General features: G+C 40.5%; 1 protein-coding gene across 1 annotated transcript in view; it reads right to left on the reverse strand.

The window, feature by feature from the left end:
* The window catches only part of LAMA4 (laminin subunit alpha 4), a 140,788-nt gene extending 115,735 nt beyond the window's left edge, over positions 1-25,053 (reverse strand). The window contains exon 1 of the mRNA XM_079716722.1: positions 24,816-25,053. Coding sequence (XP_079572848.1) covers positions 24,816-25,010 — 195 coding nt within the window. The 5' untranslated portion in view covers positions 25,011-25,053. The remainder of the gene's footprint in view (positions 1-24,815) is intronic.
* Positions 25,054-25,599: the final 546 nt, after the last annotated feature.

Raw genomic sequence — 25,599 nt, forward strand, 5'->3', positions numbered from 1 at the left:
TCTCAGTATAATTGCAGTCAGTTAATTGTTAAATCAAGAAGATTAAGAGCATTTCATAGGTAGGGGGAAATTTTCTTTTCGAATGTATTCTCTCTGTCCCTCTTTTTATCCCTTATTCTTCCAACAGCTTACAAATCCTCCCCCCCCGCCGCTGCCCCCCACTCTGTAGCATATCTCTCTAGGTAATTTTTCTTTAGAATTTGCACCCAAAATTTTCAGAATATGTTGAAAATCTATTCTTTGGCATTTTAAGAAGTGCACACATGTATATCCATGTTCAAGTCCCCATTTGTTAACCATATACCTGGCAGCCATTCAGTTTTGTACATATTTGTTGAGTGAATGAATCAATTTCTTCTCCATATATGCTTCCATTGAGGATACCCCCAGCTTCTGGACATCACTGTTTTATCTCCTATGTGTATTGATGTGGTGCACTACAGTCTGTTTCTTACAGGCGCCATAATTCCCTATAGTTGCATCCTATGGAGACAACTGGGAGCAGTGGAAAGCATGAGGTCTTGATTCTAGTTCCAGTTCTACTACTGGGTAACCTGGCCTGGCTTATTTAACGCTGGGTGTCAGTTTCTCTTTCTGAAAAAAATGGGAGTGATCACCATATTATCTCTTAGAGTGGTTGTGAGTATCAACTAATATTGTGCAGTTAAAGTCCAATGGAAGGGTAGAGAAGGGGTTCAATAGCTATTAGTTTCCTCCCTTCCTTTTGGACGTGTCTGTGCCAGGGTTATCTGTTTTAACTGGTAGCTTTTCAGTAAGCTGTAAGTCTTTCTTTATGGGACACAGCTCAGCAATGACCCCTGAAGTTACTGGTTCATTGTCTTTCTTCCTCAGAAGACTTAGCTCCCAGAGAACAGAATCTGGATTTGTCTGTTTTGTCACTGTATCCTCAGTGCCTTGCACAGCAGGTGCTTAATGAATATGTAGTAAATGTGTGGCACTATACATACATTGGTATTATATAATCACAGGATTCCAGAGCTGCCAAGGATCTTAGTTGTTCCTTCATCTAACCTCTTATTTAAAGTTTGGAAAACTGCAACCGAGAAAAGTAAGGGACTCATCTAAAGTCACGTACATAGAGCAAGTTAATGCCACCCTTAGTGCACCTTCCACTAAACCACACTTCTTGATGATGATGAAGAAAGTGATGTTGAGAATGGTGGGGGCTGTTCTGGGGCTGCAAACAGGCCCACACTGTCCACTTCTGCCTTTCCTAGGCTTATCTGGGATAAAAGTCAACTCTGCTCATGGTTATCAGATTTATCAAGAATCTCATTAAAGTTATTCCAGTAGTACCATCTCCCTTATTTCACAGGTGAGTGCCATCATCATCCAGAGTTCTGACTACCACTCCCCAGGCACGAGGGTGAGGGAGTGGGGTGGGATGGGATGGAGAAGTGGGGGCAGGTGAGGGGGGAGAACACTTTTTAAATCTTGCTCAGGTTTGCTCTGTGTGGCTCAGCTGAGATAGGAAACCTTGTCCGTCGGCCCTCTGTAATTACTAGATTTGGCATATGGCAATTATTTGTAATTTAAATATAATTTATAGCTGATGTTTCAATTTTTAGCAGTTTCTATTTAGTGCAGATAGAAATAGACTGTGAAGCAAATAATGTAATGACTCATTAGAGAAGTCAACTGTTGTTAGAAGCTGGTTGTATGACATCCAGCTGTACCCCTGACACCTCCTTTGTTTCATTTGAGGGATCTGACAATGGGCCTTGGGAAAGGATGCCCCTTTGTGTAACATACACCAGCGGTTATGCAGGTGTTTCCCTTATGAATAAGAAGCAGGTGTCTGGTTGAGCAGAATGTATGACAGCTTGACCCACCTAACAGGAAAACTATGACCTATAAATTGTACTAATAAAATACCATCACTACAATTTTGACTGGGCCATGAAACTAACACCATCGCCCTTCAACACTGAGAGAGGCTAGATCCCACAGAGGGTTTGTGACTGGTTCAAAACTTGGATTGTAAGTTGACCCTACACGCTGCCTTTGATATATTTTATAAGACAAATTTTATGAGGCAAATGACAGCCCTTACCCCAAGTGTTCTTATTTGTAAAATGGGAGCAGTAGAATTCATTAAACAAATATTTTACATCTCTACAATGTGTCAGGCACCTAAAAGGCTCAGGAGAATGAATCTTCAGGCCACGACTGAAGTATTTCAGAGTGGTGGTCTGTTCAGGGTCTCTGATGACAGGGCCATTTTCAAACAGTTCATAAATAAACAAATATATCAAACACAAACTGCTTACAGAAAGCAACGCAAATGAGTTACCATCCTGAACATTTAGCTCCTCAATTTGGGGAGCTAATTAAAACAGAACAATAACAGAAAAACTTTTCCAACAAGTGGTAAATCTATACGAACAAAATTTTAACTACAATATCATGAACTGTTCCGAAGTTCTATTATTTTTAGAACATGAATGAGATTCAAAGTTGGTACAGAATTTCCATCCTTTTCATGTTATTTGGGATTGTTTCCTAAAATTTTCCTACCTAACTTCCCTCCCCTAAAATTTTATTTTGGTAAAATACTATTTAAATCTTTATTTCATTCAATTTTACATTGATAAATGGCATAAATAACCTGCACATTTTCCTTTTAGTAAAAAATTTGAAGGGTAGTTTCAGAATCACTTTACAACCTGATATTATCTGTTTATAGCTTTTAAATTTTGCCCCCAAATTACTGTTTTGATCCAGATACTTACTGTGTTAAAGCACGTTTATAAAAGTGAAGGTAAAGTACACAAAGTGAAAAGAAAATGACTGCAAAGGAGACGGCAATGCCTCAAGTGCTATAGATCTATTCTCTGCACTGCTGTTTTTAATGCCATCAAAATAATACACATTTATGAAAGGAAATGGATGAGGAAGGCTGAGAATGTTTGATTTAAAGTAATTTTGTTATCTGTAATTTGAGGGGGAAAAATTGTGCTGCTTTTAAAACAATACTTTAGTTACAGATGTTTCCAGACCCCTTCCCTGATCCAAGGAAACAAAATACCATTCAGCAACAAGCCCAGATTTAGAGATGGGGCTTGGTCCAATATAAACATTTCTTAGCTAGACCTTCTCCATGAAAGTGCATAGTCAATTTTTCCATATACAGTGGGAAAGACAAAGCTTTTAGCTTAAAAGGCATTCTCGCCCGTAGCACAGAGCTCCTGGAATGAACAGCCTAGGGATGTCATGGTTCATTATTGATGTCAAGCTGAATGCTGATTTGTTCATCAGAGGTATATGACAGGATTCTGTCAGAATGGACACATGCCACAAACAGAAAACTCAGCACCGTTTTGGCTTTCAGTATTTGGTATGGTATTTCATTCTGTCTCTCTGTTTCATGTAGCACTGTTTACCCAGGGCCCAGTTTAGGGTGTGGCACAAAGCAGGCATTCAACAAATAAGGAATGTATAAACTATTTTCTTGAGCAACTATTATACTGAAGGTACTTGGCCAGTCAATTTGGGGAATCAGAAGATGAATCATGGACACTGCTGGCCTCCAGGAGTTTAGCGGGGGCATTTAAGGTGCATACGTAACTTACTATAATATATGGTAGAAAGTGCTAAGAATCATAGTATAGGAGAGGTACAGAGAAATGCTGAGAGAGTAAAGAGGAAGGGGAAATTACTTTTAACATGGGGGTGGGGGATGGATTAAGAATGGTTCTTCAGAAGAGGTGGCATTTTTGCACGGTTTTCTTAAAGGAGAAGGCTGAAGCCTAAAGGCTGGAAAACATAGGGCGTTTTTTAGTCACTTCCCATAAGGCAGAGAGGCTCAAACTTATATTCCTTTTGTTTTATTGCTCAAACTAGGCATCCTCCCCCTCGCCCCGTAATCTACTTCAATAAAAAGCACCAGATGGACTGACTTTTTTCCTACTTTCTGTGATCTTCTTTGGAAGGATTAGTTTAATATCAGCGATTAAACTCATGTGACATCTTCAGCAACATTCTGGCTTACAGTATACTAACACGGAGATACCACTCTCTGTCCCCATATTGTAGATAATACTGGAGGCATGCCCTAATCCCTGAACTAAGTGTTAGGTATGCCTAGAAGCCTCATTAGTTCTTTTGGTCACCAGGATCCCATAAGGGACTGTCATGTGGCTTGAAAGTTAGGAGTTTGGGATTGACAATAATTTCCAAGTTATAAATTATGCATAGGGATAATTCCATTCAACTGTAAGAAGAGAATATTGTTTTTATCCTCTTTCATTCTGCTAATGCATTTTACCCAAAGTGAGATGAGCAAAAGAATGGTAATAGGAATACTTGGTTGTGTGGCTCTCTCAGTAGCTACAAGATTGATTGAATTGACTGAGAATCTATCAATAATTAAAGCAAGAACCTGGTGCACTTGGTTTTTAATACGCTACTGTCAATAGCGCAGTCACTGAACAGCTGAAATAGAGCAAAAATCTATCCTCGTTTAAAGCTTCAACTGCTTTTTCAGTTTTTTTCTCCTTTTTAAAAAAGGACTTAATTGATATTTATAGGACATTCCATCCAGAAACAACAGAATACACTTTCTTCTCAAGTGCTCATGAAACATTCTCCAGGATAGATCATATCTTGGGTCACAAATCAAGCCTTGGTAAATTTAAGAAAATTGAAATCGTGTCAAGTATCTTTTCCGACCACAATGCTATGATATCAATTACAGGAAAAAATCTGTAAAAAATACAAACACATGAAGGCTAAACAGTACACTACTAAATAACCAAGAGATCACTAAAGAAATCAAAGAGGAAATTTAAAAATGCCTAGAAACAAATGACAATGAAAATATCATGACCCAAAACCTATGGGATGCAGCAAAAGCAGTTCTAAGAGGGAAGTTTATAGCAATACAATCCTACCTTAAGAAACAAGAAACATCTCAAATAAATAACCTAACCTTACACCTAAAGCAATTAGAGAAAGAAGAACAAAGAAAGGCCCAAAGTTAGCAGAAGGAAAGAAATCATAAGAATCAGATCAGAAATAAATGAAAAAGAAATGAAGGAAACAATAGCAAAGATCAGTAAACTAAAAGCTGGTTCTTTGAGCAGATAAACAAAATTGATAAGCCATTAGCCAGACTCATCAAGAAAAAAAGGGAGAAGACTCAAATCAATAGAATTAGAAATGAAAAAGGAGAAGTAACAACTGACACTGCAGAAATACAAAAGATCATGAGAGATTACTATAAGCAACTCTATGCCAATAAAATGGACAACCTGGAAGAAATGGACAAATTCTTAGAAAAGCACAACCTTCCGAGACTGAACCAGGAAGAAATAGAAAATATAAACAGACCAATCACAAGCACTGAAATTGAAACTGTGGTTAAACTTCCATCAAACAAAAGCCCAGGACCAGATGGCTTCACAGGCGAATTCTATCAAGCATTTAGAGAAGAGCTAACACCTATCCTTCTCAAACTCTTCCAAAATATAGCAGAGGGAGGAACACTCCCCAACTCATTCTACGAGGCCACCATCACCCTGATACCAAAACCAGACAAGGATGTCACAAAGAAAGAAAACTACAGGCCAATATCACTGATGAATATACATACAAAAATCCTCAACAAAATACTAGCAAACAGAATCCAACAGCACATTAAAAGGATCATACACCACGATCAAGTGGCATTTACCCCAGGAATGCAAGAATTCTTCAATATATGCAAATCAATCAATGTGATAAACCAAATTAACAAACTGAAGGAGAAAAACCATATGAGCATCTGAATAGATGCAGAAAAAGCTTTCAACAAAATTCAACACCCATGTATGATAAAAACTGTCCAGAAAGTAGGCATAGAGGGAACTTACCTCAAAATAATAAAGGCCATATATGACAAACCCACAGCCAACATCGTTCTCAATGGTGAAAAACTGAAACCATCTCCTCTAAGTTAAGGAAAAATACAAGGTTGTCCACTCTCACCACTATTATTCAACATAGTTTTGGAAGTTTTAGCCACAGCAATCAGAGAAGAAAAAGAAATAAAAGGAACCCAAATCAGAAAAGAAGTAAAGCTGTCACCGTTTGGAGATGACATGATACTATATATAGAGAATCCTAAAGATGCTACCAGAAAACTACTAGAGCTAATCAATGAACTTGGTAAAGTAGCAGGATACAAAATTCATGCACCGAAATCTCTTGCATTCCTATACACCAGTGATGAAAAATCTGAAAGAGAAATTAAGGAAACACTCCCATTTACCATTGCAACAAAAAGAATAAAATACCTAGGAATAAACCTACCTAAGGAGACAAAAGACCTGTACTCAGAAAACTGTAAGACACTGATGAAAGAAATTAAAGGTGATACAAACAGATGGAGAGAAATACTATGTTCTTGGATTGGAAGAATCAACATTGTGAAAATGACTATGCTACCCAAAGCAATCTACAGATTCAATGCAATCCCTATCAAACTACCAATGGCATTTTTCACAGAGCTAGAACAAAAAATTTCACAATTTGTATGGAAACACAAAAGACACCGGAATAGCCAAAGCAATCTTGAGAAAGAAAAACGGAGCTGGAGGAATCAGGCTCCCAGACTTCAGGCTATACTACAAAGCTACAGTAATCAAGACAGTATGGTACTGGAACAAACACAGAAATATAAATCAATGGAACAGGATAGAAAGCCCAGAGATAAACCCATGAACATGTGGTCACCTTAGCTTTGATAAAGGAGGCAAGATATACAATGGAGAAAAGACAGCCTCTTCAACAAGTGGTGCTGGGAAAACTGGACAGCTACATGTAAAAGAATGAAATTAGAATACCCCCTAACACCATACACAAAAATAAACTCAAAATGGATTAAAGACCTAAATGTAAGGCCAGACACTATCAAACTCTTAGAGGAAAACATAGGCAGAACACTCTATGACGTCAATCACAGCAAGATCCTTTTCGACCCACCTCCTAGAGAAATGGAAATAAAAACAAAAATAAACAAATGAGACCTAATGAAACTTCAAAGCTTTTGCACAGCAAAGGAAACCATAAACAAGATGAAAAGACAACACTCAGAATGGGAGAAACTGTTTGCAAATGAAGCAACTGACAAAGGATTAATCTCCAAAATTTACAAGCAGCTCATGCAGCTCAATATCAAAAAAACAAACAACCCAATCCTAAAATGGGCAGAAAACCTAAATAGGCATTTCTCCAAAGAAGATATACACATTACCAACAAACACATGAAAGGATGCTCAATATCACTAATCATTAGAGAAATGCAAATCAAAACTATAAAGAGGTATCACCTCACACCAGTCAGAATGGCGATCCTCAAAAAATCTACAAACAATAAACGCTGGAGAGGGTGTGGAGAAAAGGGAACCCTCTTTCACTGTTGGTGGGAATGTAAATTGATAGAGTCATTATGGAGAACAGTATGGAGGTTCCTTAAAAAACTAAAAATAGAACTACTATATGACCCAGCAGTCCCACTACTGTGCATACACCCTGAGAAAACCATAATTCAAAAAGAGTCATGTACCACAATGTTCATTGCAGCTCTATTTACAATAGCCAGGACATGGAAGCAACCTAAGTGTCCATTGACAGATGAATAGATAAAGAAGATGTGGAACATATATACAATGCAATATTACTCAGCCATGAAAAGGAATGAAATTGAGTTATTTGTAGCGAGGTGGATAGACCTAGAGAGTGTCATACAGAGTGAAGTCAGTCAGAAAGAGAAAAACAAATACTGTATGCCAACACATATATATATATGGAATCTAAAAAAAAAAAAAAAAAACGGTTCTGAAGAACCTAGTGACAGGACAGGAATAAAGATGCAGACGTAGAGAAAGGACTTGAGGACATGGGGAGGGGGAAGGGTAAGCTGGGACGAAGTGAGAGAGTCACATGGACATATATACACTACCAAATATAAAATAGATAGCTAGTGGGAAGCAGCCGCATAGCACAGGGAGATCAGCTCGGTGCTTTGTGACCACCTACGGGGGTGGGATAGGGAGGGTGGGAGGGAGACGCAAGAGAGAGGAGATATGGGGATATATGTATATGTATAGCTGATTCACTTTGTTATACAGCAGAAACTAACACCCCACTGTAAAGCAATTATACTTCAATAAATATGTTTTTTAAAAAAGTGAATAGCATATAAAGAAAAAAAGTTTGTAAATTTCCTAGACGATGTGAACTATGTTCCAAGGAAATCCATGGTGACTCATGACTTTGAGGAGAAAGCACATTTTCTAGATGAATTTATGTTAGCAGATTACAAAAAGAGAGATTGTAATCAAAGGAAAATCAAAGCAGTTTAGATAATCTGAGATGATGATATAATGTCTTAAAATTAAAACAAGGGTCCAACACTTGTTAGCTTTCAAAACAACTGAATGGAAGAGCAGATAAAAAGATATTCTGCAGAAAAGAAAACAACAGAATGCTTATTTCCACTGAACATTTTGATATATTGCAGGTCCAAAAACACAGGTCACAAGGAAAATGTGCTTCACCTGCCAAAATAATCACCAATACTGTTTGAGAGTAGGAAGAGCCCAGCCCTTTAAAAAAACAGAGATTTTAAGCCCGTTACAAAGAGTATTATCCTTCCCCCAAAAGATTATTACTCTGATCTTACAAAGATATTTATATTTCCTTAAATATGGTATTACTTTCACCATACTGAGCATCCTCTTCACATCAAGACCAGGGGAGAGAACAAGGGATGATAGTGCCTGCTATTTTGAAAGTGAACCACTGAGTGCTCAGCAGATTAGAACTCTTCTGCCTCCCAAAGACCTTCTTATTTTGCTGACCACAGCGGGCTGCCCCAACCCCTGAAATCTTCCTTATTTCTTATCCTCTTTTAGACTCAGGGCACATCTAAGCAGATGCTACTCCTGGCGCAGTCCCTGGATTTTACTAACTACAGTTCTGCTGGGAATTGGTAGATTGCCTTTGAGAAACTTGCTGTTAGAAGAGTAGGGTGACTTGACTTTGAAATCAGCAGTGAAAAAGCTCCACAAATAAAAATGGAGATGCTGAAACTCAGAACTGTTTTAAAGCAGGTTGGGACAGTCACAACAGGTACAACTGCCAGAGTAGACCACTTTGGTGCCAGCAAACATTTAATTTTCCTCATTAATTTCTCACATTATAATTGTTTTGCTACATGATAGGGAAGTTTCTTACAGTCATGTGGAAACCTGAATGATGACTGTGCAGGGGGAAAAGCAGACATAATGTGGTCTGGGAATTTTTAAACTTAGTTCTTCAATTGTTTTAAAACAGAAGTGTCATTGTTCATTTTTGAAATTGATCTTATTTTCTTTCTTCCTTTTAAGATCCAGGATGTGTTGTTTATTTTTATATGACCATCAGGAAACTCTAACCGGAAATTCTGAAATCTTAGTGCACTTGAAAGCTTTCTTTTTAAGTATGGGTGCTGAAAGCATAATTTAAGGGGTCAATAGCCATATGGGGACAAAGCAAAAGTCCTTGAAATGAAAGAAGAGGTATGAATAGTGTGGTTATAAATTAAATTCAAAATTGGGATAAATATACTGACCAAAAGGCCAAGAGAATTAATATTTTAATAGTTAAATTATTTAGGACTAAGGCACAGATGGTGACATAAGTCATAACAGGAAGGTAAACATGGATTTGCTCTTTTCTGATCCAACTTGTTTAATATCCCAACACACAGATCACCAGGTGTTCCTCACCCGTATTATTTATTCTGGTGATGGCATCCATGCTGTGATTCAGTAGGACAAGAGGACTGCTCTAAGAGTCAGGACACTTGGCTGGTTCCAGTTCTAGAAACTTGCTGTGGGACCTCGAGGAAGTGACTTAACTTCTGTCCCCAGTTTCCTCCTCTTTCAATGATATTAGTGGCACGTTGCTTTCTTAGGCTCTTCCCATCCTAATAGTCTAGAATTCTGTAAAGCTGCCTGCTGTTTCATACTGGTTCCATGCTATGAAACTTTGGGCAAAGTATTTAACATCTCCACATTTATATAAATTAGATTAATAACCAGTGGCCTGCCTGGTTTGTAATATAGTTGAAAGGAATAAAGGTGGAAATATGTATGAATATACCTTGTAAATCATGGAAGCTTTATTTTTATTTATTTATTTAACTTTTTAAAAATTAAAATTTACTTTTTTTTTTTAACATCTTTATTGCTTTACATTGTTGTGTTAGTTGCTGCTGTATAACAAAGTGAATCAGCTACGTGTATACATATATCCCCATATCCCCTCATGGAAGCTTTAAAGTATTAACATTGTTTTTCAACTGAGTTAGTAGTCATTGGAAATTCCAATATTTTTCAGTTGTAAATAACATTTGTCCAATGTCAAGAGCTTTTTGAAAGCTGTGCTCTTTAAGCTTGGGTTGAGATATATAGGAGGCTTTCCTAATTTATCAGAAGATCAGTTCTCTCTCAGTGTTCTGAATATATGTCATAAAGCAAAATAAAATAAGTGGCAACTTTCCTTAATGACACTGTGAAATGCTCAAGGTGTCACTTTTTTCATTCAAATAAAAAAAAATCAAATATGGTTTTAAATGTTTATTTTCTCCCTTTTAATAGACATAACACTCATAGTGGAAGCATTTTGGCCTTTGGAGATGAAGGACCAAAGATGGGTGTAATCCTGTGTTGAGGGAGGGGAAAGTAAGACTAAGAGCTGTCTTTTTAGGTCCGAGTGCAGCTGAGTAACTGTTTAGGTTTAGGATAAGATGATGTTAATAATGATGAAACCATTGGTTTAGAAAAATAAGAACCATGCAAACATCTGACTGTTCCTATGAGGACTGAAAGATACCGGTTATCTGTTCAACCCAGTACCACCCTCCAAAACTTTCCAAAACTCCTTTGCCTTTTCCTCAGCACTCCCAGGTAATAACTGAGACAAAAGTGGAATTTCCTAGGAAAGGGCCAAAAATATCCTCAGACAGGGAACAGGAAGCATAAAAATATCTCTCAGGAGAGCACCAATTGTTCAGTGATTTCTAGCTTGTGTTTGGAGCCACAGAAGAGATGCTCAGAGCACCAGCAGCTCTGTGCAATCAGCAATATGCACTGGCCCAGAGGCAGGTATGTGTAACACTGAGAAACTGCCTAGGAAGCACTGATTTGAATGAGATTTTGGGCAATATTTTGGAGACCTGTCATGATTTAGAATATCAACCCGGAAGCCTCCAGCATCATGGTTCTCAAACACTGTAGGGCAGAGAATTCCTTTTTTCCCAGGGAAATCTCATGTAGAATTCATCTATAAAACAGATTAAAAAGATGCATTGGTTGAAGGAAGAAGAGCCCCCACTTCTTGCTGCTCAGCCTCCCTCACTCCAAGTTATACCCGAGGCAAGGCATTTCCATGAAGCCACAGCTTGAAAGCCACTGATTTAGTAGGTCTTGTGTTCAAAGGTCTTTGAACCCAAGATTTTTTCCCATGATGTAATACATTTCTACAAACAGAAGCAGCACCTCTGACTTCTCTGTCATCCTTGCTCTCCAAAACAGGGCAAATCATCTGATAGAATCTCTGCAATGACCCCAGCGTCTGCTTTCTCCTTTCCAGACCATGGCCACCATCTAAATCCAGACTCTTCTTACTCGTTCCTGGACAATTACCAATACATGATATAAGTTACCCTGATTCCAGGCTCTCTGCTGCCTACTGTGTCCTCCATCCAATAGCCCATGTCCAGATTAATGTTGATGAAGAATTCTCATTGAGCATCTTTTCTGCTCTGAAATCTTCAGTGGCTCCCTGTTATCCAGTACCACCAACTAGGACTATATCCCTTTCTAGAAGAACCCTGTGTCTTTTGACTTTACTTATCCTATCCCCTCAGCTTGAATTTTCCTCAATCTTAAAGATTCAACTCAAATGTCACCTCTTCCATGAATTCACTTGTGAACTTCCCACGAGGAGTGAACATTCCTTCTAAACCCTCTAAGAGTTTTGATAACATTTAGTTGTATTACACTATTGTTTACTTGTTTTATCTCTTTGACTGGATTCTATTCCTGTTTATATCATACAAAGCAACTTGCTGAGGTAGTAGGTACCTTTTTAAAATAAGAGAATAAAAACATTAATGCTAATCAATCAAGTGTCCCTGGACACCTAAGGAATACAAGGTGGCAATATAGGGCTGAATGTACTATTCTCCATATTTCAAAATATCTAATAAAAATTAATTCATAAAAATGTACAATCAAAATGAAATGCTAGTGAAATTTTTGTGTTTGTTTTTGCTTTTGGCTGAGGTTAATACAGAGTGATAACACTACTTATTTTACCAGAAGCTCTCTTTTGCTATTATACATTACTTTGCCTAATTAAAAAAAGAGTTACTGCTTACCACACTTCCCTTGGTAGGTGTTACCAACTCAGTTAACGCCCCTCCCCCATCCCAATTCATATGTTGAAGTTCTGTGCCTCATATGAGTGTATTTGGAGGTAGGGCATACAAGGGGCTAGTAAAGGTTAAGTGAGATCGTAAGGGTAAGGCCTTAAGCTGATAGAACTGGTGTTTTTTATAAAAGAGGATGAGATCTCTCTCTGTCTCTTTCTCTCTGCATGTGCACAGGAAAAAGGCCATGTGAGGACTCAGAGAGAAGGTGGCCATCTACAATCCAGGAAGTGAGTTCTCACCAGAAACCAAGCCTGATGGCACCTTGATTCCAGACTTCTAGCCTCCAGAAAGGTAAGAAAATAAATTTCTGTTGTTTAAATCTCCCAGTCTGTGGTATAACGTTATGGCAGCCTTAGCAAACTAAGACAGTAAGCAAAACATTTCAAAACCTGAGGCTAGAGGGATAGGAGAAGCAGTAGAGAATCTTGGGCGTGATTATCTGGGGGACCGCTACTGTAACACCTTCCTTTCTTCCAGGCTAACAGCAGGCTCCACAAGTGACTGCTGCTAGCAGAGCTATCCTCCTGGTCCAGCAGGGTGGAGGCTACCTGGGTTTGTTCCAGACGGAATCACTGATGCCTTGCCTGGTTCCTCTCAGCTCTTAATCACTGTGAGCTGAATGAATAACTCACTTACTTCAGACATGATGTTTTATATAGTGCTTGAAAATTTCTAGGAAAGAAGTTAACAGCTTATGTGCCTTTTAGGTCTGACTTGAATCCTTTCAGTTGGCAAACTCCGTTTCTTTCCATATTTTCCTTTATAAAGAAAAAATTTTAAAGATAACTAGTTTCTAAGACTTCATTCAGTTTTCCTATGACTGACGTACTTTGTCTAATCATTTCCCCTGAGATCCTGCTTTTACTACAGTTCAAGTTCTTTCTTTAGCCTTCTATCAAGTTCTTTTAAGTTGTAGGTCCCTAATGTAAACTCAGGATTCCACTGAAATGACTTATGTGTAGCATATTTGGAGATACATAAATACATATACATTCAGATATTATGTCAATCTTTATTCCTATTATGCCTAAAGAAGAACCTCCTATTGTTATTGAGATGATAGAGTGAGTTTACTCTATAACTTGAAAAACAAGTCAAAGTATAAACATACCACTAATTTAAATGTTCTTTAAATAGACTCATCAGCTTCTAAGACCACTCTGGCATTCCTGGATGATACTGGGGACCCTTGTTAGCTGAGCTATTGTAAGACACTCTGAGATTTAGAAACAGACATTAGAGGGTCATTTACAGGGCAGAGATTAAGAGCTTGGAGCCAGATTCCCTAAACTGTGTGATCTTGGGTAAATTACTCAACTTCTAGATGACTCAGTTTCCTCAAGTGTAGAATAGTGCTAATAGCAGTGCCTTCCTCATTACGTTATGAGCAAAATTAATAATACACATAGAGCACCTCAAACAATGCCTAGGACACAGCTAGTGCTAAGCAGGTGGTTAGGCATTAAAATCAAAAGGATGACAGCTGTCCTGTAAGGCTGTTACAGAATAACAAGGGGCCCTCTCAGGGCTGTGGCTGCATCAAGGAGACCTGGAATGGGCCAGGAGAATGGAGATGACTCTGCTGATGCAGGAGGAGGCCGAGACCCTGTCTCAAGAGCACTTTCCTGCAAACCTCAATCCCTCTAGAGAGGTTCCATTTTGAGGGCTAGCCTTGGCAATTCTCATTCCGGGGAATGAGCTCTTCCATATCTCTTATCAAGTTTCTTTCTAGTTTAGGCCAGAGACCACACTCCTCACTCCCTGAAGACACATTATCCTGAATTAGAAAGCCTCCCTTGTTGGCAAGAGAGACGTTATAATCCCACTATTTCCTAAGAGTCTGGCAATGCCCTGTTTCCAAGAAGGTTCCACGAGTAAATTCTTCCCGTCTCTGCTCCCTTCCCCTTCAGGACACAGATCTCCAGTGGTCCTGTTTCTAGGCTGTGTGTGCTGGGAGTAGGAAACCTTCCTTATCATTTCATGTCTGTCTTTTTTGTCTGTTTGTTTGCTATCCTCTAAGCACTTTAATGAACATTAAAAATATTACTATTATTCATGTCTTTCTTTAAATTCCCTTCCTGAACACCTGCTGCGTGCGGGCCAGGGTTTCAGGAAGTGATGTTACCTTCTCAGCTCCTCCAGATGTCTTGAAGCAGCAATTTTCTTTGAAGCTTGATTTTTATTCTAAAATGCACCTTTCGAAGCTGAGGGCTGGTACCCCAGTGGGCCTATGAGCTCTCTCACTAGCCTCATGCAGCCATGATTTGGTTTTACTTTTTAGGCCTCTCTATAATTATGTCAAAAACGCTTCCCTTTTCTGGATTCTCAATCTCCTGAAGTCCATTAAAATCTAAGCCCAGCTGCATTTTAGAGACTAGTGCTTCTCATACTTTAATGTGCATGTGAACAACCTGGGCATCTGGTGAAAATGCAGATTCTGATTCCGGAGTGGGACCTGGGAGTCTGCATTCCCAGTACGGGTCCATGTGCTGCTGGTGCCGCTGTCCTTGGGCCACATTTGGAGTCTCCACGATTTCGACCCCTCCTCCCCACAGTCATTCACACCCCCAGGGCAGGCTCCCTCACACACTGGTGATTCTGACTTCCAGAAAGGTCCTTTAAAATATTTGCTTCCAAATGTTGCATTCTGCTCAATCTAGAGCAGGCTATCAAATTAAGCTTCCTCTTTACCTTGTCATGAAGGCTTAGTTGGTGGCATTATTGTGTCTACTATAATGCAGTGATTTCAGTTGATGTTTATAATGAATTAATAATCCCTCACTGGCTCTTCCTTCCTTTTGTGCAGAGTGAAAAGACATTCTCCCCTCTGGACCCTCTGTCACATGTCACTTAAGTGTTAGAAGACTCAGGGACACAAGTCCCCATGTCCCTTATCTTGTCCATTGTCATCCTTCTTGTTTCTCCATGTGGAGCTTCATGCTTAGGGTCACCCTGAAGGATCTGGAGAGGGCAGATGGCAGCAGGAACCCTGGCATGGGAGACCATTAATATTCATTGGACACACTTAGGTGTCTGAACCGGATGCTGGCTGGGAAACCTCCTGGGCGTGTCATCTTGGAAAGGCTCATGTCCGTGGCTGGGCCAGCGCTCTGTCCTGCAAACCATCCTGAGCTCTGCCCCTGAAGGAAGCAGGAAAAAGGACTCTTAAACCATCCCCACCCAACCCTCTTAAGCAGATCAGGACCCTGTGTTTCCCTCAGGTTCTGGATACTAAATCTTGGGGTTCTAACTAGGACAGCAGCTGTGACTCTGAGTGATCCTGTTCCTTAGGTCAGCTTCCCTTTAAGTGGTTTACAATTTGATCTATTTATTAGCCAATTATAGAACTTGGTTGCTTGAAGTAACCTTGATTTTGTTTTGTTCTTTTCAAGCTGTCCCAGGAGGTGAAGGGACTTATCCAGGTTCCTTTAACTGGTAAGGGTAATCTGGCTGTTAGTGGCATGGCCAAGAGCAAGAATAGTTAGTTCGAGACTCACGGTTCAGTGCTTTTCCCACTTCACTCAATTCTGGGAGACTCTCCTACTGATAATTCAACTTAAGCTTAACTAGAAACAATGAAGAGTAAAGTGATAGTATATTAGAAGTAAACAATTCTTCTCTTAAAGATATATCTGTGTGTGTGTGTATATATATATATATCTGTGTGTATACATATATATATTTTATTAAAAAATATGTACTTTACTTAATGATCCCCAGTTCTAAAGCTAAGGATGATTCAGTTGATTGAAATAATTTGAAAGAAAATAAGGCTGGAAGTCAGAAGACATAGTTCCTGGCACTGCTGCTAATGAACTTTGTGTCCTTGAGTGAAGCACCCCAACCCCTCTGAGACCCAGCTTCCTTACCTACAAAATGAGAGGGTTTGAATTTCTAAACTCTCTTTCTAGATCTAACATCCCATGACCCCTTTGATTTTATGGTTCCCAGTGCAAGGTCAATAGAGTTATATATCCGGTAATAACCACCCACTGGCTCCACATTCAAACACGTCTCCTCTATGCTGAATTCTGTGCTGCAATAGAGGCTTCAGGGCTTGTCTCTGATGAGAGGAATTTCAGGATGTCTGCTGGCATTGATCACGACAGACAGCAATTCCAAGGGAACAATATAGAATGAGGCAGTTATTCATGCACCACAAAGAAACACTGGCCCATCTCCAGGCATTCAGACTCAGTTCAGTCTCCAAATAACAGGCAGTTAGCACCTCACCTGTGACCTGGGGATTAACAGAATCACAGATGACAGAACTGCTCTGCTGCTCCTAGGACTCATGGCATATCAACAGGAAGAGAGGTTACACTTAGGGCACACTCAGCTTGTCAAATTATATCACTGATCATCAAAGGGAAACATACACACTGTAGCTGTGAACCTTGAAAGGCACTGTGGAACAATTCTGTGTGGAAGAAGCAGCCAGCCATGATTTTAAACCCTGAATTTGTGCTCTGGCTCTTGCAGTGATTCTAGATGGTTCTACAGCCCTGGCATCCCACGGTACAAGGCTTTTTAGACATTTATCTTGCCTTCTGCTTGTGTCTATATTATGCATTCCTTTGGGTTGAAATTTGGCTTTACAGAGCTGCTCAGTGCAGTGTGCCATGCTGCAGTTCACTTTGTAAACAGACAACAGTGTTGCATGTAACAGTCACGTCCAAGGTGAGTTTTAGTGAAGACATCTTTGATCTCTAGACATCTCGATTTCCTTTAAAGTAATCATGCCACTCCATGTAATGGAGGGCATAATTTCAAAATAAATATTAATATAAAGAATCTGCACTGTGCTCAAGCATCCTTTTAGCTGTAGTATGCAGCATGGATCACTGCTCTAGTCTCCAAGGGGCTTGGGCTAATGCAGCTGTTAATGTTATGGGATTTCTCCAACTCATTGGTTCTCATGGAGTCATAAATGTTGATACTTTACTCCATTTAGGTAAACACTAGATCTCTAACCTCCAACAAAACACAACACACAAACTAAGAAATTCCTGGAAGTGAAAAGAGGGCCATATTACATGTTACTTAAAGTACATTTGACCACCCCCCACTCCTTTTTTTTTTAAGAGAATTTGTTTCTTCGTGTATTTTTTTTTTCCTTCATGTAGAGGATTTGGGCTTGAATATGGACAGTTTCCCACTACCAGTCAGCCTCAGAGTGCTGTTTTCCCCAAGTTTCTCATGATAAAAAGACTCAGATTCAGAGCTGACTGCTTGGCAGCTGAATTTCATTAAGACTTTGATGGGAAACTTAAGTTGGAATTACAAACATCTGTGGTTAAACTTCCCTTTAGTAAACCATTTCCCAGAATTTAACTTTACCACACTAGGAGCAAAAAGAAAAGCAATTGAAAAAAGAATGCAGCTTTTTGGCAAATGCTGGAGTAGATATTTAAATATTCTTCTATGTGGTCACTATATCTCAGTCAAGTAGCAGATTATTTGCTTTAGAAAACACGAAAGTAATTGTTTGGAAATGCTAAGTTTTGGAACTCAAAGCATGTACTGGCAATCTGATTTTAATGGTTTCTAACCAATCAAATGTCTAATAACTATGTCTGGCCATCATTATATTTATGTGGTTACTTTGAGCAAGGAAAAACCCTAAAGGAGAGGAGTGTTTTTGGCATTATATGCTTCAAGAATCTATGACAAGTCAGATTTTAGAATTTAATTGTGAAAGGGAAAAAGAAAAGGTTATAGTCCTTGTCATAGCAAATATGCTAGGTTTTTTGTTTAGTTTTTTGAGTATTTGGGAAAACTCATTCATTTCTCTTAAGTGCTCAGATTATCCTATTTCTGGGGAAAGGTTATATTTAAAGAACCATTAGGGATACAATTATTTTAATAGTTAAACTAGTCTCCTTCTTGTCCAATGTTGGATAATCAGCAAATTTGTAAGCAAAAGTTGAAAGTAATCAAATTTACAGAATAAGTAAAAGTTTAGATGAAAATAGACTGATACTACAAATCTGAACTGGCAGGTAGATAAAAACAGATAATGGAAGAAAAAGGGTGAGGAGGGAGGGAGAGAAGAGAGAATGAGGGCAGACTTTGAGTTAGGCAGCTTATACACACGATTTCACTTAAATTTCACAAATATCTTGCAAAGAAAATACATTTGTATTCATTTTAAAATCAAACAGACAGAGCCTCTGAAAAATGAACTAATTTGCCTAAAGTCAAACAGCTAGAAAGTAGGGGAGCTGGATTCATAGCACATCTGTCTGGCTAGATGCCCACATTGTGCCTTTGATGAAAGGTGAATTTCAAATGTCATAAAGCAGAGGCTGCAAATAAACAGTCCTCCGATGTGCTTCCCACAGGGCATTAAAAAAACTGAGTCAGCAATTTCACTTAAGAATCCAGATTCTGTCTTGTAAAAAAACAGAAGGCCTGGCAACACAGAGAGGTGGGTGCCCTCTGGAAGACGCATCCCTTCCTCTGCTGTTGCTTGGGCCCCACCACTCACAGGATGTGTTCCTTTCCCTGCCCAGTTATTTTTTACTCGGCCTCCATAAAAATCTGAGTTTTAAAACTGTCTCTGTTCCATAGGATCAGCAATTCCACTTCTAGGTGTATACTCAAAAGGACTGAAAGCAGGGACTCAAATGGATAATTGTAGACCAATGTTCATAGCAGCACTATTCATGGTAGCCAAAAGGTAGAAATAACTCAGTGTCCATCAACAGACAAATGGACAAATAAAATGTGATATATACATACAATAGAATATTATTCAGCCTTAAAAAGGAATGAAATTTGGGCAAATGCTACAACATAGATGAACCTTGAACATATTATGTTAAGTGCAATAAGCCAGGCACAAAATGACAAATACTGTAGATTCCACTTATGTGAGATACCTAGAGTAGTCAGATTCATAGAAATGGAGAGTAGGATGGTGGTTGCCAGGGCCTGGGGAAAAGGCTAACAGGAATTATTGTTTAATGTGTTTTGAATTTGAGTTTGGGAAGATGAAAGTTTTGGAGATGGATGGTAGTGATGGTGATGGATGGCGATGGATGATGATGAATGGTGAATTACCTAATGTCACTTAAAAATGGTTAAAATAATACATTTTGTGTATATTTTACCACAATTAAAAAAAAACATTTCTTCTGGTTAAATCTGAGAACTCTGGAATTACAGCAAATGGAATTCCCTGTTTTCCAGTGGTTTTATAATAAATTCTGTAAGATAGGCCATGTAATTTATGCTACTCATCTAGCAAGCACTGCATAAATGGTCTTTGAATGGTATTTTATATATCTTCACTTTAAGAAATTCCCAAACTTTGACTAAAATTGTTCCTACAGATAGTTATATTTACCTCACCACATTTTTCTAGATATTCTTGCACAGTTGAATTACTTTCATAAACTCCTTCCTAGCTGGGCCACTTACCAGGCAGGTTGCCTGGGCAAATGCTCTGTGCCTCAGTTTCCACGTTTGCAAAATGAGATAATAACTACGCCAATCCCACTGAACTGTTATGAGGGTTAAAGGAAATAACTCATGGAAAGTGCTTAGACTAGTGTCTGGCACGTGGTAAATACTCAATGAGTGTCATCGATAAGCCACGCTATTATTATTATTACCGTTACTGTATTCCAGTCCTTCTAAAATAATGTTTCCCAGGAACTTTCTTGGTGTTTGGTGAGTAAGTGGCTGTGCCCTACTGGCCTAGCCCAGGAGTAATACTTTTTCCACATTAGCCCCATGGCACTTAGCTGATAGCCACTCTTACAGAACATAAATTCATTCTGCTTTATATAGTGGCTACGTGTATATTTTTCTGTCTTAGATTGCTTACTCCTTGAGGGTAGGGATGTGACTCTGCCTTCTTTCTGTCCTCCCTGGCGCCTGCTTTATTACTCTGTACATGGTAGGTCTCCAAACCTGCTCTTTGGATGGTATTAAGTGAGTGAAATAATGACTGCATGCCAGGCTGGGGGTGGGGTGTGGGTGTTAAATTACCAACTGCTCTGTTGAACAGCGGTATAGAATGATGGCCCAGGCCAGTGACTGGAAGTCTTGATGTTGTTCTACAAAGCCTTTCTCAAAGTAAGGGAGCAAGATAAGGCAACGGAAAGCAGATAGTGAAAGGGATCTGAGCTGTCTTTTAATAAACATACTACAATCCTTTAGTGGCAGGGCACCTAACTATGTGTTGGAGCCCGGGATCACAGATCAACCATGAAGGGAGTCTAGAAGAAAAGTCCCTCAAAATTAGTCTAGTTCATATTGCTTTTTTTTTTTTTTTTTTTAGCAAGCAAGTTTGTCTAGCGTGAGGTACATTTGTGGTTCATGGGGCACAAATCTTCTTGGAGGGAAGCTAAGAAAAGCAACTGCAAAATCCAGTCAGGTTATCAGGTGATAAACTCCTGGTTTCCCCTCTCAGGGAAGTTTGCTCAGTATTGTCAATTATTTCCCTTATTTTCTCAATAATCTACCAAAGGCGGTAACAGCAGCGTCTCCTTCCACCACCTCCTGCTTTGCCCTTCCAGCAAAGTACCCACTCCTCTCTGAGTCTCTGGGTGGCTTCTTTCCAGCCACGAAGGATATAGACAACAGAGATATGGCAATATTAAGTAAAGTAGCACCATAAAATAAAGTTCTGAGAAATATTCCCAACTAAGGGTTTCTTTTAATAAGCCTCTAACCTGTGTTCTTGACTTTGTTTAACTCCTGCTTCTTTTTGATAGACAAGAATGTCACTCTTCCTAAGGACACTCTGATACCTTCTCCTGGGAGACTGTTCCCATCTCCATCCCTGCATCCCCTCCCATTCTTCTGCATCTCCATATTGGCCAAGAAGACTTTTGCCTAGTTTCACTTGCTATAATGTGTATGATAAAATTAAGACTTTCTTTTTCTTAAATGTAGAATATTAGAATACTAAATACACTTTTTTTTTCGTCGCGGAGCACAGGCTCCGGACGCGCAGGCTCAGCGGCCATGGCTCACGGGGCCCAGCCGCTCTGCGGCATGTGGGATCTTCCCGGACTGGGGCACGAACCCGTGTCCCCTGCATCGGCAGGCAAGACTCTCAACCACTGCGCCACCAGGGAAGCCCCTAAATACACTTTTTGACACTACCTAGTTTCCCCTTTGCCCACCCCCACCTGCTGAGAATCATTGTTCTCACCATATACTCAGAAATAATGGACTCAGTAAATTATCTGCTTGTAAAAAAGCAGATAGTAGGAAAATCCTACCAACTAGCACAGAGTTACCCATGGTGCTCCTGTTTTCAAATTCTCTGCATCCTGGAGGAGCTTGTGCTTATTTTAGAAGGGAAGGAGGGGCCTTCCTTCTTGGTCAGCCCATGCTTCCCATCCTTTTATTCAGTGCATGTTGAATGTATTTGTTCTCCTAACCCACACTGTGCACCAGTGTGCCCCAGTCTGTGCTGAGGGTGGAGAGGATGCCAGTCCTGCTATGGAGGGGCGTGGGAGAGCCTTAGGAAGGCCGTCAGCCTAGCACCTCCCACTGCTCCACGCTTGCTTTACTAGTTTTCTTTCTTCCCTTTGAAGGAGAATTGAGGAATAACCATTTATATATATATATATCCAATTCAAATAAAATGAATGTATTTTTAGAATATCCTTCCATCCACCTCTCCAAACGCCTGCGAATAATGTCTTGTATGAGTCCATGTTCTCTTTTTCTCTACAGATGAAATATAACCTCCTGAACCAATTCAGTGGAGTGGTTGTACCATGTTATTAAATGTCCAGAATGTATTTGCTTTCAGGTCTCCTTACTGGCTATAAAAAGCATGGGAAACCCGAATGGTGGGGCGTTGGGATCGCTGTGGGACTGCAGGCTGACTGGAGGGCATTATGTGAAACTATGCGGTGGGAACATAATTACCCCAATCCCACCCTTTCTACATCATATGACCCTCCGGAATGACTAATAGATTCTTTCTGTTTCCCTAAACCAGAAGCCTCAACGGGCATTCTGAACCTATTAGTCTCTGACAGTATTACAAATTTAGCACACTACATGACATTCTTTTTGATTGGAAGGATACAGACAAGCAATATTAAGTAAACTAGCACCATAAAAATAAAGTTCTGAGAAATATTCCCAAATAAGGGTTTCTTTTAATCTAAGTAGCCATGTATTTTTTATAATAATAATAAAGACAACACGTGGGATGTATAAAGCATTTATACATGTTAGTCACTGTATTAAGTCCTCTATGTATTTTATCTAATTTCATCACAGTAACTGTATGAAATATGAAGTAGACATCAATAACTTATCTAAGTCTCAGTTTCTTTATCTGCAAGTTGGGCATCTGTAGTTTGCCCCAAGTAAGGAGCAGGCAAGCTGAAATTTGAACTTGGGACCATCAGACTGCAAAGCCTGCAATCTAAAACCCTCTGCTGTGCTGCCTTCATATTATTTCACTGAACATATGAGTATATAAGCAATTGCTCAGGGTTTCAGCAATAAATTTAAGGTTCCCTAAAAAATCAAATAATTATTTTCTTACTTTTTGTGAGATGAGAGTTACAAAAAGTTATGTGTGCCTGTCTTTTTAGAATTAGCAGGTAAAAAGATAGGATGCCCAGATAAACTGAATTTCAGGTAAACAGTGAAAAAAACTTTAGTATAAATACATCCCATGAAATATTTGAGACATAACCAAAATCTATTTGTTGTTTATCTGAAATTCAAATTTAATTGGGTGTCCTGTATTCTATCTGGCAATCCTACTCTTAAGCGTTTCATTCTGGAACTTTCCACTCAAAGCAACAGGTGGAGATAATGCTTCCTGGGGGGTTGATTCCAAGCCTGTAGAGAAGTGAAGCCTTCCCATCATGTGGAGGGTCTCCTGGTCTGGCTTCTCCCCATGTCTGAGTACAAAGTTGACCAGAAGGCGTGCCCCTCTTTCTCATGGGGATTACATTTCACACCACAATGGGAGTTGGTATGCTCTGGCCCTACCCATCCTCCCCTCATTTTGGGGTGTGGGTACGGCTCACTCCTGGAGAAGGACCATCTTCATGTATATTATCTTATCAGTAGTTTAATTAATAACTACGGTTATACTAACAATTAGTAGGACTAATAGCAATAATCCAGACTTTAGTGCTCTTAGAAATGGCACTAGAAATGCATCAATGGCATTAGAAATGTATCAATCCACGTAACTGCTCTGGTTCTATAGTTGCTGTAATCATAGCTATGGGTGGGTGTGTGTGTGTGTGTGTGTGTGTGTGTTGTTAGGTCAACTGCTCTTTCCTTTCCCATGAACTTAGGTGACTTCATTTTCCTCCTATTTAGCATCTCCCACGCCCTGGACATGCTGTTGTCCGTCTCGGCTCAGGGGGTTCTTAAATCACTTACTCTGGATTCATCCACCTTTACCCAGTTTCTACACTTTGGTTATGCTTTTAACATAAACGCTTTTGCAAGGGATTCAAACAGCAGCTTTTTGAACAAGCATATCATCAGTAGCATATCTCCATCATTTTTACATTTGGGATGGGGCTTGCTTTCGTCATGGCTTCTTGTTTCTGGAATATAATGGCTCGTGTCTATTTGCAGTGTCTGCTCTGCAGTTTCCTAACGGCTTCTTTAGTGCCCTCACCCACTCTTCACCCTCCCCTGTTGCAGAGGACCTTCTGTTTAATTTGTGACAAAAAGATTAGGCCTGCAGTATTGTTCTCACTGTCCTAACATCACAGAGGAGCAGGAAGCCAGTGACAGGGCACACACGTTAAGTGGTGTGGCTTGTCAAAAATGACTCTAGGGCTTCCCTGGTGGCGCAGTGGTTGAGAGTCCGCCTGCCGATGCAGGGGACACGGGTTCGTGCCCCGGTCCAGGAAGATCCCACATGCCGCGGAGTGGCTGGGTCCGTGCGCCATGGCCGCTGAGCCTGCGCGTCCGGAGCCTGTGCTCCGCAACGGGAGAGGCCACAGCAGTGAGAAGCCCGCGTACCACACACAAAAAAAAATGACTCTACTGGGACATAACAAGCGGCGGAAAGTCACAGACGTGCTACCGCAGCCCCAGCTGAGAGTCTAGCCTGCTAACTCAGAGTATGCAGGACACATGCCCTTTTACCAGCTTGAACAGGGATGTGTTCCAAAGCCTCAGCTCTCAAATCACCAAGTCCAAACCCAACGTACAAAGTAAAACTCTTTATTTCAAGTTTCTGAACTGACCCGTCCAGGTGAAACTCATAAGGTGGGTGGGGAAGGGAAAGGGGGAGGGGGAGGGGGACACAAGTGTGACACACAACACGGGGCCCAGGTGCCCCAGCAGGGTGACAACGGCAGGGGCACTGTACCTTGGCAGCAGGCGGCAGGCTTCCGGGAGCCACGCGGGCCTCGATGGTCTCAGGCAGGTCTAGTTGGCCGACCGCTGAGCTCCCTTCAATGTCAAAAGGAAAAGCGCTCTCGTCCCCAGACGCGGCGCGGGAGCAGGCGGCGCCCCAGAGGAGCCACAGGGGCAGGACTGCGTACCAGGCTGAGCTCAAAGCCATCTCTCCGCTGACATCCGACAGGGCTCTTCCAGGGCCTCGGCCACTGTTGGTCCTCGCCGGTCCCCCCCTGTGGTGCAGCGGTGCCTCGCTTATTTTACCTTCTGTGCGTCTGCAGTATCCAGATGTGGGAACTCAAGGCAGCCCAGGGAGCAACTTAGTAGAAAAAGGAAGAGCGAGAGAGTAAGCCAGAGCCTGCCCCACCCCCGCTTCTCTCTCTCTCTCCTCTTTCTGTCTTCCCCCTCCGTTTCTCTCACTTTCTCTCTCTCTCCCCAGAGGCTCTGGCTGAAGAATGTACAGATGGATGGAGCTTAAAGCTCAGCATCAAGAGGCGGATGCGTTTGGGACGAGCCCCGCGAGCGCCGGCCACCTCCTGTCCCTGGCGGTTGGGATTGAGTGCTGCGCTGTCCTGGCTTCCTTCCCACACCCATTTTCACCACTCCCTTTTTACCTTCACTTCCAGGCCCTCCCCCTCCAAGCTGGTCTTTCAGACACCGTGGCCGGGCCTTTCCTGGCGGCCTCCCCTCCCCTCTCAGTTTGGAGCCCCTCCAAGGGCCCCAGATGAATATTCAGCTTTTGTGATTGCTTCCTC

This window comes from Hyperoodon ampullatus, assembly GCF_949752795.1.
Source record: "Hyperoodon ampullatus genome assembly, chromosome: 12".
Lineage (NCBI taxonomy): Eukaryota > Metazoa > Chordata > Mammalia > Artiodactyla > Ziphiidae > Hyperoodon > Hyperoodon ampullatus.